At 47.1% G+C, this 17320-nt stretch overlaps 1 protein-coding gene across 2 annotated transcripts in view; it reads left to right on the forward strand.

The window, feature by feature from the left end:
- LOC142585164 (cadherin-like and PC-esterase domain-containing protein 1) overlaps window positions 1–17320 on the forward strand; it is a 182256-nt gene that overhangs the window by 27171 nt on the left and 137765 nt on the right. For both annotated transcript variants that reach the window (XM_075695700.1, XM_075695701.1), the window contains exon 2: window positions 9792–9963. In XM_075695700.1, the coding sequence (XP_075551815.1) occupies window positions 9792–9963 (172 nt within the window). The remainder of the gene's footprint in view (window positions 1–9791; window positions 9964–17320) is intronic.

The following is a 17320-nucleotide window of genomic DNA, read 5'->3' on the forward strand; positions in this document are numbered from 1 at the left end:
GACTGCGGTACTATTGGAAGAGTCGTTGAGAAGTAGAATTCCGGTGGTCAATTTGTTGGTCGTAAGCTGGAATCATCGTGGAACAATTGTTTTTATTTATTCCTTTGTACATTTCCTGTAAAGGGTTTTGGAATTCCAGCGATTACACCGGCAGACATCAAAACCAAGGAAGCGAGCCCACAACAGCTATGACAGTAGAGTTGCCTTGACGAAGCAATCGCAAACCTTAGGTGTGGCTGCTTGAAGTCAAGGGTCGAATAAACAAAGCTTTCCATCTGTTATAAGAGCATGCTTGTCACCGCCTTGCCACCTTAACAACAAATACGCCCATTGTCACGGACAAGGACATGCATAACCAGCTCAATCGAGGACTTTCGTACAGACCAGGCTAGTCAACCTCACTTTCCGCTGACCTGTGTGGGACGGATCGATCGGAGTCGGCAAACGCAAAACGATTTGGGCGTAACTATTGGGTTTTCACGCGTAATGGATGTCAGTTATACTGTGCTATGCCATTACATTCACCACTCCCACGCGTGTCCGTGGGATTGTGTGCGTGGGAGTGGTGGAGCTAGCCTTTGCCGAGAACATCGGAAAGTTCTGACTGAAGGCACGTCGTGCTCCACTTATTACAAACACATCGACGAAAGTTTTGCGTTGTACGGAGGTGCAATGAGATGGCGCCACCGCAGCGCGACCCGGGAGCTCGAGTTTATATGGTAAGTTCAGTTGAAGCGAGGCAGTTCGTACGATTTTCATGCGTGATAATAACTGGGATAAATTTTTCCTTAGCCTTCGCCAGTGCTCGAAATAAAGAAATCTGTGTTTGGTTGCACTAAAGGCACGCCGTTGTAGATGCGGTACGATCTGTCAGTAGGTTAGACGTATACACGATGTCGAATTTTCTACATTGCGTTGCTGTAACGGACGGCGTGGTGTGTTACGTTGCATAATCACTGACGAAACGACTGAAGCCTACCCATTTCTTTTCCCTACACAAAGCCACGAAGCCACGTTGCTCTTTCTTTCTTTCTTTCTTTCTTTCCCTTCATACTGAGGTCCTCGTTGGCGAGAACGGGAAATAGAAGACCCTGTCAGGGAGTATGTATCGATACATCAGTGCAGTCTCACAAGATCCAAATACATGTGAAGGGAGACAGGGGTTAGACTCCGATAGGAGCACGCACTGAGACGAGACAGGCACGCTGGTCACTGCCTCGGGCGCAGGTACGGACGCGCGGTTGCACCGCCGGCTCGTCGCCACACTGCGCACGGGTCCCTCGATGCGACTGGCGTACCGGAAAGATCGATGGCAGCCTCCTCTCCCTTTTCATATATGGAGCGAAACACAAAAAGAAAGAAGCGACACAGAGGCGGAAGAACGAGACATAAAAACGACAGCGATTGTGAGAGAGGGAGAGAAGGCGAGACAGCGATGCCCCAAAGGCACTTGCCAGCGCCGGTGTGGTCACGGCTGGACCGCGCGCTGGACTGGAAAACCGCCCGTGTCTCGTCGGGGCAGGCCGCTTGTGCCTATACAGCCGGCGGTCAGCAGTAACGGTTTTCCAAGTGACGTTGCCAACGTTGGTGTCCACTGCGTGGGCAAAATGGCACTGCTTCAATTTGCGCTACCACTGCAGAGGTGGACAAACGTTGTGGTGGTTTCGTGTTGCCTTTGAATGTCTCGTGATATTCGAGGCCTGCTCACCGTGTCTCTCGATTGACATGGCCAGTTCTGTTTAACTCCTCCTAACAGCGTTTCTAGGAGTTATTGCGTCGGAATTGCTTTTTCGATTCGCCAGGGTACGCGTGCTTTTGTTGAATGGGCAGGTTGTACGTGAACGCAACTGTCAGCAGTGTCGAGTAATGCAGCTGTACTCAACGGCCTAAACATTCATTTAGGAACGAGTGTCAGTGAAATGCCTTTTCCTTTCCGGTGGCACTGACTCTAAATTAAAAAAAAAAAAACATACACCACGCGTCTAATGCTGCTGTCACCAGGAAACACACAAACACGACTGCCATGCGCACTGCTAGTTGTAGAGTCGTTGCTTTATAGTTTTCGCTACACCGTGAGTTTTTCCTGTTATAAATTTCAGCCAGGAAGAAGGAGCTGTTTCCTTTGTAGCTTTGCGCTACTTTTGGGTGAATTACTTTCTTGCCTTCTGTGGGCTCTTAGAGTTCTAATGTGGGAATCACGGTGATTATACTCTCTTTAACTCATACGAGCAAGACAGATATGTTAAATAGGAACACGCTGTTGTAAAGAGGTTTTCAATTGAGTGCATAACTGGCGCCAAGCTTTCCAAGAGGGAGTGAAAATCAATTTGCACGCTAAACCTTCATCAATAAATATTGTTTCACACCAATAGTCGTGGTGATAACCACCAAAACTCATCATTTGTCTATTCGCCTTTAAAACCAGACGAGCGCTGAAAATGATCGCTCACGTTTGGACGCTGTTTTTGTAGCCTTGGAGCTGCATCGCGAGATATGTTAGTGTTTCGGCGCCTTCAAGCGGATTTAGTTTGAAAGTCGTAGACAACAGTCGTAGATTATAAGAGTCAACGCGTGCTGGTACGTCTTCGCAATACTTTTTTTATTCAAATGCACTGATGTACGATGATCGGTGAAGCCTACTGGAAAGTTGATGCACGTTGCTTTCTGAGGTACTTCGCATAAATACCGTGTCAGTGCAGGTGAGGTTGCCTACCAGAGAAAGATTTAAAAAAGTCCGACTTGAGCTTGAACGTGAACTCAGAGCACAGGCAACGGAAGAAAGTCACCAGTCTATATATATATATATATATATATATATATATATATATATATATATAGACCGCTGTAAATGTCAGCAACACCTCACAACACCCACTTGCTACCGCTCCTTGTTGAGTTGAAAACATAAACTACACACTCGTCTTTGTCTCCGTATGCATTTGGTGGCTATGGACCCAGAACCATTGTAATAAATAAAGAGGCTGGTGTGGGTAAAACGAACGGAGTTCTTTTTTTATTTTTCTCTGATAAGGACCTGAGTGCTTTTCGTCGCAAGCTTGAGGTGAATTTTCTGCAATAGCGCTGTATCACAGATTAGTCGTTAAGTTCGTAATTTGTTTATTTTGTAATGTGTTGCATTTTCTTCCTCACTTGCACTCACACTTTCTTTAGGGCTTTTTATTTCGCAGACGTATTTTTTTCTCTTGTGTTAGAACCTTGTTTTGTATTTTGCAATTTACTTTGTTGTGTTTATGTTTCGATGTTCACTTGCTCACTTAGAGTAGCGATCAAGGCTAGCGCTTCTTACTAGTTTGCTTCTGCTTCCATTGTAATAACTAAACCGCCTTAATCAATGCCCTTCGGGCCTGTCACGTATTTTAAATAAATAAATAAATAAATAAATAAATAAATAAATAAATAAATAAATAAATAAATAAAAAACATGTTTTCAGTCAGTCGAGGAGTAGCTGGTACGCATACATGACGTCATGGCGGCCACGAACATGCTTCATGGGGAGGACACAGGCTTAACTTGAAATGGGATGTGCTTGGCACGTGCAGTACCGAGGCGAAGACGATGTAAGAGGGTATAGCTGAGGTGAACACCCTTCCTCGACTGTTTTCTGTAATTGTTCTGATCGGCCTCGTTATTCCGCTTGTGTCTGAGCCACACGCAGTGCTTCCTTTCTCCATTTATCTCAAGGTCACGCGCATCCCCACCACTGGCATCTGCGGCGAGTCTCAGCTAAAGTTTATCCGAGAAAACCGGACTGAAAAGACGTGGTGCGTAGGTTAATTAACGGATAATTATTGGTAAAAAACAATGAGAGCGTCACTATTATATAGCAGAGCGCTAAGATCGGCTAAAAACAGCGACAGCTGTTTTGTTCGGTGACCACGGCCTGACAGACTGTGTTGACGCGACTACAATGACGACGGAAGGTCGAACGAGAGCTAGCGCATTGCGGTCCGGAGATCAATCTTCTGGCTCTAATTTATTTATCGTTATTTTTTACAACTACTTCTGCCGAGGAAGCACGATGATAATTGCGATGTTACCCGTGTTTGGTGCTACAGTATTTTGGTGCAGTGCCCCGAACGGATGTGACAATAAAAACCGTGCGGAGACCACAAGCTCTAACCGTCCCGTTGCAGCCAGGAATTTCATTCACGCAGCTCACTTACAAACCAATGCGGGCATTAGCAGTTTGTGAAACCAACTGGACTTAGTGACCGATTGTAAGGGCTGTCGCATGTGCTCGCTCTGCCATTGTCTTCCTGCAGTTTCTTTCTTTTCCCTCCTTTTGCCAATTTTTCATGCGAAGGGTAGCGAATCGAACACACCTGCGGTTAACCGCCTCCCAACCTTTATTTCCCTCCCCCTCCACCTTCTCTCGACACGAGCCAGCTTGCATCATGCTTACTTTACCGGTCATATTAGCTGCGTGTGACCCCCTAAAATCGCTTCGACGCCCTTCTTCCGAGCTTCGTCCCACTGCCGCTTCTCTGAGTTTATGTAGAACCGACAGCGCTATCGCCGTCATGACGGCGTCCGCGGTTGGAGCATCGCGGTTGCCCTTGGTGACCCGACGAGCGCACAGCGATTTCGACCCCTGCTCGTCGGCCGCCCTGGTACCCGGGGACTCTTTTAGTGCTTGGGTGTGGTGGGGAAAGGGGGAGAGGGGGGATCTTTCCCTCTTTCGCTTTCGGGTTGCGCTTCTTCGGCTTTATTGCCCACGCTGTCTATCGCGAGTACGTGACTACCTAAGCGAAAACGGTTCGCTGGAGGGCTAGATAAATAATAAACAAACAACAACAAATGAAGAAAAAGCTCGAAAAAAACAAAAGGCCAAATGAGGGTGAAACTTAAGCAAAGGCGAGGTGATACTATATACGTATGTGGGTTTTGGAATATCCGCCGTCTGTGCTACTATATATATATATATATATATATATATATATATATATATATATATATATATATATATATATATATATATATATATGTTCAGTACGTTTGTAGGAGATCCACGATAATTCTGCTTTCATGTGTTTATTTGTCTAGGCAGAATTATCGAGCGGAACGGAAGAAAAAGCACGACAGTGCGAACGAAAACAGGCCGATGAAATGTTGAGGGTGTCTAAAAAGAAGATTGCAGAGATAGGAAACAGAAATGAACTGGCGTAAAGAGACCTGTTCGATTGGGTGTCAACGAAAGACGCACGCATTTGCCGAAACTCACCCTATTTTCTCTGCAACATTAGGCATAGAACGCAGTATATCTTGCCGTTCTGTGTTGGACGTCATAGTCAGGCTCAGTGCAGTGTTTCTTAAGTAAGAAAAAAAAGTGAATGAGAATATGGTTATTAAATAGTTGGCAACAGCCAAAACGGCCTTCATGAAGGTGTGGACGGCCATCTGTACTGAAATGCCATAGTGAGTGAAAGATGAGTGCTTCCATAAGTAGCCAGCATTTTCATTTTCTTAAGGCGATGTGTCACACCTGAACACCTGAACAGCTGAAGTTCTAGGCTCATTCTTATGCGTAAGCTTGACTAGGTTATAATGGTACTCAAATGTAGCATCTTGCATTGAGTAGCACGACACCTTGGATAGAACGAAACTGGACAGCAAAAACGGGGACTCATTTGCAAAAAAAAATGTAATAATAATACTTTAGTAACTTGAGTTAGTCATTTGTGAAGCCGTCTACTGCAGTCTGCTTCATACGCAAATACGCAAGACGTGCCAAATTACTCACTCGAAAAAAAGATGTTCCATGCGAAAAAAAATGAAGGAAGTGAGGGCATCGAGAGGCTACCACGAGCAGCTCGCTAATCTTGACCGCTAGAGCATTGTTGATGACTCTCAGCTTTAATGATGGTCATTCGCGTTTTCACTTACGCAGAGCGTATTCGGAAAATGAGCTAGCGGAGCGGGGCAAAACGCTTTATGAGTCGCTTATAATTTAGAAACCGCGCTGTCGCACATTAGCACGTGACAGAACGAAGCAGCACTGCGCTGTAATCTGCGTAATGGATTTAATTACCTACCGGGAAAAGAAAAAAGTTCAGTATAGTAGGCTGCGCTCAGAAAAGGCTGAAGCAGGCAGAGGCCAAGTACGGGGGAATCTGAATTCTTCTGCTCTTCGCGGTTTTCGGCCTGGCACTATCATTTCGCTCCCTTATGCATTTTTTAAAGCAGTAGCTGTGGTTTTACGGCTACAGCTTCCACGCACTTCCTGTAATAAGTCTCTCTACAAAATACGCCACTGGCTGTTTCCGAAATACCTGCATAGATGGCAAAACATGGTAGGAAACTAAACATGCAGGTACGTCGCACCTGTTAGAATCTGTGTAAAGCATTCGTGCGATTAAATGCTATGCAACTGATCATATTCAGCACAGCTTTTTGAAGCACGTCTATTACCTGCCTGCCAGGCGAGGCGGCAATGTGGAAAGAAAGCCAGCACTCGATCCACGCAACCACGAGTTACAGTGCCTCCGACGTCAACCCATTTTGCACGCAACATTGTCGCCTGTGTCGGCCCACTTCACTATTGCACGATTGATAGGATAGGCCCACCTTACTCGACGGGACACCAACCGATCAGACGCACCAAACGCCCCGGAAGAAGAGGTAAAAAGATTCGTTTCAAAAAAGTAAGTATGCGCTTGAGGGCATTTAACCGTAACAGCGCGGGTATTTAGGGCGGCGCTTGTTTTTTTCACTGCGTGATTCCGTAAATAACACACCCGATAAGCGGCACAGCTGTTAGGGTAGTATATATAGATAGGGCCACATACTAGCTGATTCGTTATGAGTTCTGTGTCTTGTGCGTGAGCTATTCAGCAAGACAGCAGCAAGACATCATCATTGTACATAACCATTGTGTACACTGTATATGTGGAACATCATTTTATATATGTGACAGTTAATTTATGTGTAACTGTGCCTTTCTGTGGGTCTATGTGATTTTATGTTTGTGAGTGAGGACTAGGACACTACTTCGAAAGCGTGCCGTGTATACAATGCTTCGTTTTTTATATGTTATCGTCCTGGTGGAATTGTGCCTTGCTTGTGATTCGGTGTTCGTATCATCTCTTGTCGAAATAGACTTTTTATAAACACACCAGCAAGAGCCACGGTCCGGGTGGGCTCATTAAAAAGCTTTGCTCGAAAAAAGCCGTCGGATGGGTTTGTTTCGAAATCACGTGCAAACGTGGCAGCACTTCGGCGATTCGTTGATGAACGGTTAGGAGAAAATGAGAATGCTTTCTAAGTATAAAATGGAAAGATATGGCCGCCCACCGTAGTGAAGCCCAAAGCTACAAAGGAAGCACGACGGGTTGCCCTTGTAGGGGGTTGCCAACGGGTTCAAATCGTCCCGAAGCAGGACAATTTTATTCTTCAAATGCGAAGATTTCTTTCCGTGAAACCCGAATGGGTTTCCTTTTGCAGCATCGTGCTGTGGCCGGGTGCATGACAGTTGAACTTTCCTCTACCTTGCGGGCTTCCGCGGAACTGTTTTGTAACTTTCTAGGACACGCTACAGTAGTATTTCGTATGGCTGCTTCACAGCAAATGATAACGTCGGTACCCAAGGTATCGTTGGAGTGCACGAAATTTTTCGTCGTTGCAAAGAGGGTCGGAGTGAAATTTTTTGAACAAATGAATCGAAACATCATCAAATGAGTTGAGCGCCCCGCCAGAATCCGCGAGAACAGTGAGATACTCGCAAGGCGCAGGACTACATCTGACCAAGTGGGGCTCCCAGTCTAGAAGAACTGTACAACATACAAACAGGAGCCTTGAGGAAGCGAATAAATCGTCATTCCTGGACAGTCCGTTAGACGTTGTGCCCCTCTCCTACCTGAACGCGGTACTTGGCAGAATGTGATTAGCTAGTTTTTAATCAGGCACCTCAATTCACTTGTTGTTGATGACCCGTTCGCGACGGAGAATTCCTCATGTGTCACGCTTTTTCTGCAGGCGAATCCATCGATAGGGTGCTTGTTTTCCGTGGACGTTGGGGATTTGTTTTATTCTGTCCCGCCCAATGAATTGTTTTTTTTGTGTGAAGTTTCATCGACGGGACCGGTGCCAGTGGCGTCTAAAATGCTGCAGGTGCGTCTGTTGACGCTTTTCTATCTCTTCTCGAGTTTTATCTTAGTCACCTTCATCAAACTTCATGACTAATTTTATGTGCAGAGACATGGCATTTGTATTGGCACCTGCGCTTCTCATGTGCTTTGTAAGTTGTTTTTATCTGCGATTGATCGTGCCTTGCACCAGCATTTTAAGGGGGGAGGGGGGAGCTTTTGAGGTATTTAGGTATGTTGACGATTTTTAAATTGTTCTGAAGCAACAATCCATTGCGTCATATCAGCCCATTGTTGACAAAGATTTAGCGGCCCTTTGCCATCTCGGGAAGGGATTGGATTTCACTCACGAGTTATCTTCCTGCAATTCTTTACAATTTTTAAATCTTAACATCACTTCCCAGACGGGTCGAACCTACTGGCTTTATTCGCCTCGGACAACAAAGGAATTACTGCCATATGAGTGGGCACATCCCAAGACAGTTAAGAGAGCCATTGCCAAACATTGCTTTGAAAACGCTCTCGTACGTCATGCCCTCAGGCAACGCAGGCGAGCTTTAAGAATCAATTGGTTTGACTGTTCCGCTGGGTCTCCCCGCGCACCCATTACTGCCGTTGCCGAGTCGCTCCTTCAGAAATTCAAGAGCGACGAACACAGGAGAAGGGTTGAGCAAGCGCAGAGAACGGTGAGGCCGGAGGTCTTACCTTGTATGCACCGTGTAACCCACACCTTAAAGAAGGTTGCAGACAGACATAGGGTGCCAGTCGTATTCTCTGCGCCATGCAAGCTCGCCCAGCTGTGTCCTCGCATTCTTTCTGACCGGAGCAAGAAACGTGGCTGTTTTAAAGGCACGCCAAACCGTACAGAAAATGTTCTACTGGAGTGGTGTATGAGTTTACGTTGTCTTGCGGTAAGACATATGTCGGCCAGACTGGGCGATGCGTAAATGAGCGTGCGCGGGAACATGAGCTGTCACTGAACGGTAAAGATGGAGTACGTTTGCCTGAGCACTGCAATTCACATCCGCGTGGGCCATGTCTGGGCAAGATACGGGTTCTTGGAAGAAGCAGCGACACCACGGCACGTGAATTGTTAGAGGCGTTTCATATTAAGGAGCGAGGTTCGTCTTGTATTAGTGACACATCAATTTTATTTTTGGAAGTAGAAAAAAGATTTTTTGATAGCCGGCTGTGATTAGGGCGTTGCGCGATTGAAGCTGCTTTGTATGTTGCGCATTCACCTGCGTGTATATGTTGCATGTTATGCAACAGAGAATAAACAGTCAAAAGTTTGGCGCTCCCCTTGTTCGCTTACGTCCTTCCTTGTTTGCGCCAAAGCGATCATATTTATGGTATATTCAGCAATATGCACGGACTAGCCCAGAAACATGTACTTCTGATTAACGACGTCCGTCGGGTGAGCAGTCTGGTGACCTCAGCTTTTACCCATTGGATTAGCCAAGACAAATAATAAAAACAGAAAGACCAATACCACTCCCATTCTGATAACTTGGTGCACAATACAGGGCGTCATGTAATCTGAATGGACTCAGATCACTGCACCGTCTTTCATGGTTCAAGCTTGGTGTTGAGAGTTGTTGAGAGAGCGAGTGAGCGAGCAAGTGAATGAATGAATGAATGAATGAATGAATGAATGAATGAATGAATCGTTTTTCTTGTGGTCGCAGGGGGTGCAGCAGCACCCGTACTCGGCGGCGCAGCATTCCCGATGGTGCTGGCGCTGGCTGTCGGTGCGGGATCTGCTGCTGCTGCTCTGCTCGTTCGCCATGTTGTCCGTGTACATGAGCTACCGGCTGACCAGCCTGCACCTGCAGCCCAACCCGCAGGACACCGCGTCGGGTGAGCGAGCAACGCGACGATCCTTCTCTATTCGTTTCAGATGTGATTAACAACGTGCGCGCCTCGAGACGTGATCCCACGAGCCGGCGAGCGCATGCGCAGCTCCGCACTTGGTGGGAAAGGGCGCGTAGGCTTCTTTTTTTTTCTTTTAGAGAGTCCTAGTGAACCGCGCCTGTACAGTTCGTTCCCCGCGTTCTCTAGCGCTCCCGCGTATCTCAACTCGGCTCCTGGCGCGTACTCCCGTATATTTACGCGCACTAGCTCCTACTGACGCACTTATATAACTGCGTGCCACCGGTACACACGCTTTGTTGCGCTTTGAAACGGGTCGCGGAACAGACCTAATGGCAGTCAACATTAGTGTCCGTTGACTGATCAATTTTATTTCTTACAAAGATAATGAGGTGCGGCTAACTAACCAGCAGAGAGTATATAGCGTCCGGAGAAACTTCCACTCGCGGAGTGCGTCAGCTGCTTCGTTTCAAAGGAAAATTACGCAGTGGGATATAGTTGGTTAGACGTAGCTAAAAGTATTGCGCGGAGAAACAAAACGAAACACGTTGCGCTCGCGGTTCGTGTCTTTGTTTTCGCGCTCAAGACCTGTCCCCTTCGTCGCCTTGCGGAACAATTTTAATTACGCTTCGTCTTCGTCGCTATCATTCTTGTTCTCCTCGCTTGCTGCTCCTACTTCTTCTCCATACTCCTGGTGCCAAGCAGCTGGTCAAAGTGAGGCTATAGAGGCCGACTCCTCAGCTGCGATCTTAATTTACTCTCTCTCTCTCTCTCTGTCGTTTCTTCTTTGTCTACTGTGAGTCCCTTGTGTCGATTATGTTCGGCAGGACTTCCTGTACCTTTACAGGAGGTAAGAGTCGTAGCCCGCGTGTTTTCTTATGCGGTAGAAAATGACACACCAGCAAACTTCGGAGTCAGAAACCAACAACAAAGGCGCGTCATCAGTACGCCAAACACTGTGCGGATGTTGTGGACTTCGCGCTTGCTGCACCACGTCGGGCAGCTTGTGTTCCAGCGCTCCGCAAGGCCAACAACAGTATAGAATCGATGAGAGCAAGTTTGGGGAAACTTTTGAGTTGTTTCTATGCATGACTGAGTTGATACGTTCGCTTCGATACGCGAATCGACGCACTGCTGCTCCTCAATATTTTTCGCATGCGACCGTCGCACGTAGCTCGATAACGCAATGTGAACGGTGATTCGCAGGATTCTTTTTTTGGAATCAGATATGTGCTGTGTCGAAAGTGGCTAACGTGTTGTGTGGAGTGTGCCTAAATTTCAAACACCCATATTTAAGATTTCAATGAAGCTTGGTTAAGCACAAGTTGACGGCCTCGGAACAGTGAGGTCCACGATCACTAGACTTTCATAGGTAAAGAAAGAGAAAAGAACAGTCTAAATTTACATGTTAATCTGTGAATTTTGCGAAGAAAAAGGAATAATTGCTCTGAGAAGTAACACCAATGATTTCTTACATTCCGATGAACTCCGCAAGAGCATGTACTGGACAAGCATGGTCGTCGCCCAAGATGTCTACAGTATCTTACGTGTCGAGTGTATGGTCTGTAGCAAAGTGTTGTGACTCCTCTTCTGGAATAGATATGCGAGAGCTAATTGACACTGACACATATGATGCTAAAAGTATGGAAATGCCTTCCAATCAGTCAGGTATTGCTTGATTATAAACGTGCCTAGTACAATTAGCTTTCGCAGCTACTATTTCTATAAATTTACCTTTCGTTCCAGTATAACGCCTAGAAATTTCAAAATGAATCGACGAATCAAAAGCTACATTTCGGTTTGCAGTGATCTAGATTGCACTCATAATTCGTCGTGACAGATGATCATAAAAAACAACTTAAATTTTATCGTTAGCAAAACTCGAAGCCCAGTGACCTTCCACGTTGCGCCAGGTCTCTCATTTCCTGCTGGCAGAAGAACATCATGACTCGTAACTGGTGGATGATGGACTGCTTACACTTAGAAATTAATGTTTATTCATCCTAGTTAGATTAACGGACACTGATGAGTGCAACGTTAGTGCTTCTAAAGAAACATCGCAGGGAAAAAGGGACATGCGTTTCCCAGACTGAAAAAGAAAAGCCCCTCCCCCCCCCCCCCCCCAAGCCTCTCTCGTCTAATGTATTAGATAAGGCTTAGCCAATATTTCAGATTTCAGTAATAATGAGATAGGCTTTGAGACACTTCTTCACATCTCCACCAGTCAAGACAACTTAACATTGCATCGACGTGTACAACATCTGCTATCGCACTCTAGAAGGATGAATGTACATTTCCAAAGCCTTTATGAAAGCGAAGCAAGAACAGTTCTGGTGCGTGAGTTCAAAATTATAAGCACAATCGTTTGCTTTAACAATGAGAAATAAAGTGTTAGATTGCAGCATTCGTCGCGTTTAAGTATGAAAAAGTTTGCCAGAACGCATGTTCTCTTCAAGAGCTCAAGCAGTTCATCACAAATGTTCTGATATCTTCGAAACTGAAGTGGCGATTCGGGGCGTGCTTCAAATCGCTATGATCGAAGGTTGACTTGGGCTGCTGTAATTCGAATGTTATCAATTTTATAAAGCTAGCCGGATATCTTACCCCGAGTATACCTTTACAGTTCCCTCAGACCTTACCGGAACCGAAGCTTCAATTGCGATGTGTCGAAAGTTTATTAAACAGTTGGTCATTAGATGGTGACTCCTGGGTATGAAGCATCTTAAGAGGAACGATTGATCATTCGAGGGTGAAACCTATAGACGTAAAACACCCAAAGGCGAACTTCGAGAACTCGTAGTGTAGTGACGAAGAGTCTCATAACCCATCAAACTCGCCGCGAATATGCCCCCAAGGGATGATGAACGCATGGGCGCGTATAACGCTTATCAACCGCCACACACGTGCGTGTACTAAGTTAAGGAAATCCTGTTTCCCGAAACTTGCATCGATGATGCGACGCCTTCGGCCAAGACTGTCGTCAGAGTAAGGGGTACTTGGGGCGTGCGTGCTAGCCGAGGGCGTTAATTAAATCCAGGCCAGCCTTTAATCACCGGACTGACCGTGATGGTCTCGGTGTCTCCACGCGATATGGCCTCTCGGAGGAGGGGCAGAGGGAGGCTGGGACGGCGGCGAGGAGTTATTAAATTTGTCACTCACACGAGCTCGTGGCGGCATCATTGCGAATGAGCCGATAAATGAGCCGTGACAGCGTCAGAGGCGCTGCGCGTAGCGCCACCCCGCGGTGGTGGAATGGCCACGCGTCCGTGACCTCGGGGCATCTGCGGCAAGGAGGACAGTTCGTTAAGTGGCTGAGCGAGCACTGAAGAGCACGCTTCGTGAAGAGCGCAGTCACTTGCGGGAGCGCGACTGTGGTATCGCTCGCTCCCACGACGCGTCCCGAAGTGTGCTGGGCGCACTGGCGGCTACCGTGAGTTGACGTTGACGTGCCCCGTCTCTGGGGTTGCGTGGAAATGCGTGGTTACGAGTTTTGTCATAAAGCCATTCCCGAGCTGTTCCGTTATGGCTGAGCCCTATTTTCGGCGCACGTGTCACTTTCGCTATGCTACACAGCTGCGTCGGGGGATCGGACTACGAGGCTTTGTATAGGCCCGTAGCATAAATGTCGTAGCATCATGGTTGGGCTGCCAGGGTAAACTTTAAAGACTTTTCTCTAGCTGACTCAGGAAGTCGGCTCCCGAAAGGGAAACTTTTATTAAATAGAGCTGTCGCAAAATGAAGGAAAAACAGACTTTGCTTCGCTGTGGCTAACGGGGTTATGATGCAAGACTCCGTTTACCGTTCCTCTGCAGTGATGCGGGTTGGTCTTTCAACGTGCTTAGCAAACCTGCACGGGCTTAAAATAGAAACAGCCTTAGTAAAAATTCGAATCTAGATTCTTTAGCCTCACAGGACGCTCAAGTGCATTGTCTGGTTTTATATTTATAGACTACGGCCCGAATACCTGTGCATTTCAGTACATAGGGACCGTGACTCAGAGCAGGAAAAGAAAGGATTGAAGACAGAAGTTAACAGGAGGCAATTTCACCGTATGTAACTTTCGCATCGTGGCAGTTACATACGCAGCCATTCCGTGATTCTCCTCCCGCCAATTACCTGAACGGCAGCTTTGATGTCTGCTTGCCGACTGACGTGGAGTGCTTGATCGAGAAGCACGGAACTTTTACCCCAATAACATCGCGAAAATCCCATCAAGTGTAACTGAACCGTAGCTTGACATCTTTCCCACCATTTTTCGCACAATCTCTGGGACAGCATTTATTCTGTACTTCGCTTTCACTGAGTGGCGCGCACTCTGCCAAAAGTTGTTGGGAACACTGTCCGTCGTCTCTGACGTCATGTTTTATTCCGACATCCTACCTTTTCGCTACCTCATCGTCGTGCATTATTCAGCGCTCGCACATCCGGTGTTTTCGGTGGAAACCTGCAGAGCCCGTCTCTACCCGTTTTCGGCGACATCCATCACGGTCACATTTAAATAAGAAAGGCCCCGCCTTCTCATTATGACCAGGGCGGCAGCACGCCTGAATGTAAACGCGCTAATTATATTGAACGCGCTCCGTAAAGGTGTCCCGTAAGCGTTTTCATCCTTCGCAGAAACGCACGGTACGCTTGCAGGCTCCTTTTTCTTTTTTCGTCTTTCCCACGCTATACCCATTCTCTCGGGGGAGCATATACAGCACAGAATGGCGGGAACTGTATGGTGGGAAGCGTGTACGCAAGCAGGAAAAAAGAGGAGAGAGGGATGCTGATTCAGGAAGAAGCGGCAATGAGAGGGACACTAGTTGAACTTGGCAAACGTTGGACAGTGATGGATGATGCGGAGAGCAGTTGCAGCGCAGCAGGCTGAACTTAAACGAGCTTAACAGAGGCGGAGAGAGGGAGACAGTCGGCGCGCTCACCTTTTGGGGAAGCGCGCTTCCCAAAGTCCCGCGGTAGTTGGTCCTCATGGGGATCGCAGCCGCGCGATCTCGATCGTGCGCGCACGCTGGCGGAGCCGTCGGAGTGGAGCCGCTGGAAAACAGCGCTACGGCGCGAGCCTTCTTCTTTTTTTTTTTTTTACGCTCGATAATAACCGAGACGCGCCGAGGGATCGCCGAAGTTAAATGGTGCATACTGAACAACTTGGGTTTTTTTGGCCACACCCGCGAAGTGATATCCCTTAACGACCGCGTATTTTGCCGTCAGCGCACGCGGTTGCGGTTGATGTCTCAATGGAGCTGCCAGGGAGAGCCGCAGGTAAGTGAATTCGCAGGGGTGTCCATCGTTGAACAAAAAGCGAAAACTTTGGTTCCTCGTAGTTCGTTGGGGCCTCCCGTGCGCAATGATGGTATATCGGCAGTTTTTCGTCGTGTGTATCACCTACACAAGGATGAGACTACGATGCAGCCCGTCTGAGCATTACTGATGGGGGTGTGAAGTAGCGTTCTTTCTTTTATTTCTTTATTTATCGGGAGCAAACGCGACGTCGTTGTATTCTCGTTGCCCTCGGCGCTGCCTATATGTCGTCTTCGTGGTATGGCGCACAGGTGCGGCAATGTGTACGTGGGAATATTAATATTGTTTACAGTCGTATTGAGATAGTCGGTATGTCTTTCGTAGCACGAATAGTTCAGTTCCTTTTTCCCATTCATCCCCGGTGCAGGGTAGCCAACCGGATGTTATTCTAGTTAACTTCCCTGCCTTCTGCTTTCTCTTCACCAGCGCCCCCCCCCCCCCCCCATAGTTCAGTAAAAACGTGTAATAAGTTCCACAAATTTTGAAGTGCTGATTTGAGGTTATGACAGAATTTAAATGTGTGTGAGGGCCCTTTATTCGTTCGGTATGTCCAACCTAAAGGAAAAAAGAAACCTGGTTATAGTTGCATGACACACCCTATATCTGGGAAAGCACCAGCAAACTCGAAACGTAACACATTTTCTTCCTCCTAAACGAAACCTCACGGCTTGTAGGCCGTGCCTCAACTTCTGGAGGCATGCCCGCCAAGTATAGGGTAGGTATGTAAAATAGACTGCACTTCAGCTCCGACGGTGCGCCCACTTTTACCTGCTTTCCCAAGAGTCGCAGTGCCAAGGTGGCCGGAACCGGATGTTGGGTCGGGTTCACTTGCGGAGCAGGTAGCGAATCGCCCGCCCCGGCCAAGGTTTATTTCTCTTCTTCTTCTTTTCTCTCCCTAATGAATGGGCCTCCGGGAGTTCTCGGCTCCAGACGGGGCCGTAATTGCGTTACAAAGGAACGCTTTCAAGATTTCCTCTCTCAGATTCGAGAAAGAGCAGCGAAGAAGAAGCAAAAAGAGGAAGCGAACGAGAAAGGTTGGATCGGAAGACCGAGGTTGCCCTTTAGTGCGCGAGAAGGCGTGTGCCGGGCAGAGTTTAAAACCCAGCTGCTGTCGCGGTGTCTTAGCGTGGAGAGTCCGACTTGTGAGCCGGCAAAGTGCTGCTTATAATGAAACGAGCATGGAACTAACGGGCGAAAGTTTGGTGTCGAATAGTAAGGTTATGTGAGTGTGAAAATAAGGGAAGGGAAGGCGTGCGATCGTGCGCTGTACGGCCTAGTGTACTCGTGGAGAGTTGCGGCAATGCTTGAGATTTGAGAGGGTGGCCAGTTGAAAGTAGAAACAACAACAACAGCGAAAGTAAAAGTTAAACGCAAGAAAGGTAGACAGGGTAGTACCGGCAACGTGGTGTCCTGCCTGCTTGTTCATTCAGTGTCGGTGTAATTTTGTGTTGATATTTATTTTCGTTCATCTAAACATAAACGTGAAAACAACTGGTCCAACAGTTTACTTCGCTTACACTCCAGAAAATTATTAAGAATATCGGATAAGCCCTCTGAATACTGACAGAGGCATGCGAAGAAAGCAAGTAAAATTATACTCCCGATAGCCAAACCAAAAAAAAAAAAAAAAACAACCTCGACGCAGCTTATGGGGCATCAGAAGGTACCGCCGTGACTACTCGAAGCTAGTTAAATCATTGCTCTTAAAGTAAGAATTAGTCTTGGAGAACAAAAGAGGGCTGAGCAAGTCAAGTTACGCAGGCGTCTGCTGTCAAAACAAAGCTAAGCTCGGGGAACAAGCGGCATTGCCACAGCATACAGACTGCAACAGTACCACTTACGACAATGACGAGTACAGAGAATGCAGGGCATGCGAGCAAGTGCTCGCTTTTCTCGTCCCTGCTGTCAGTGGTGCTGTTGCAACATGGATTGATAACAAATGGCCTTATTTGCAGTCGTAATAAATGGTGTCTTTCAGCTCACGCATCAACGCCATGGTGGCATAGTGTTGGCTCGAAAACAGAAAAGCTAAACAGGGTTCGGCGTT

This window comes from Dermacentor variabilis, chromosome 6 (assembly GCF_050947875.1).
Source record: "Dermacentor variabilis isolate Ectoservices chromosome 6, ASM5094787v1, whole genome shotgun sequence".
In the NCBI taxonomy this organism is placed as follows: domain Eukaryota; kingdom Metazoa; phylum Arthropoda; class Arachnida; order Ixodida; family Ixodidae; genus Dermacentor; species Dermacentor variabilis.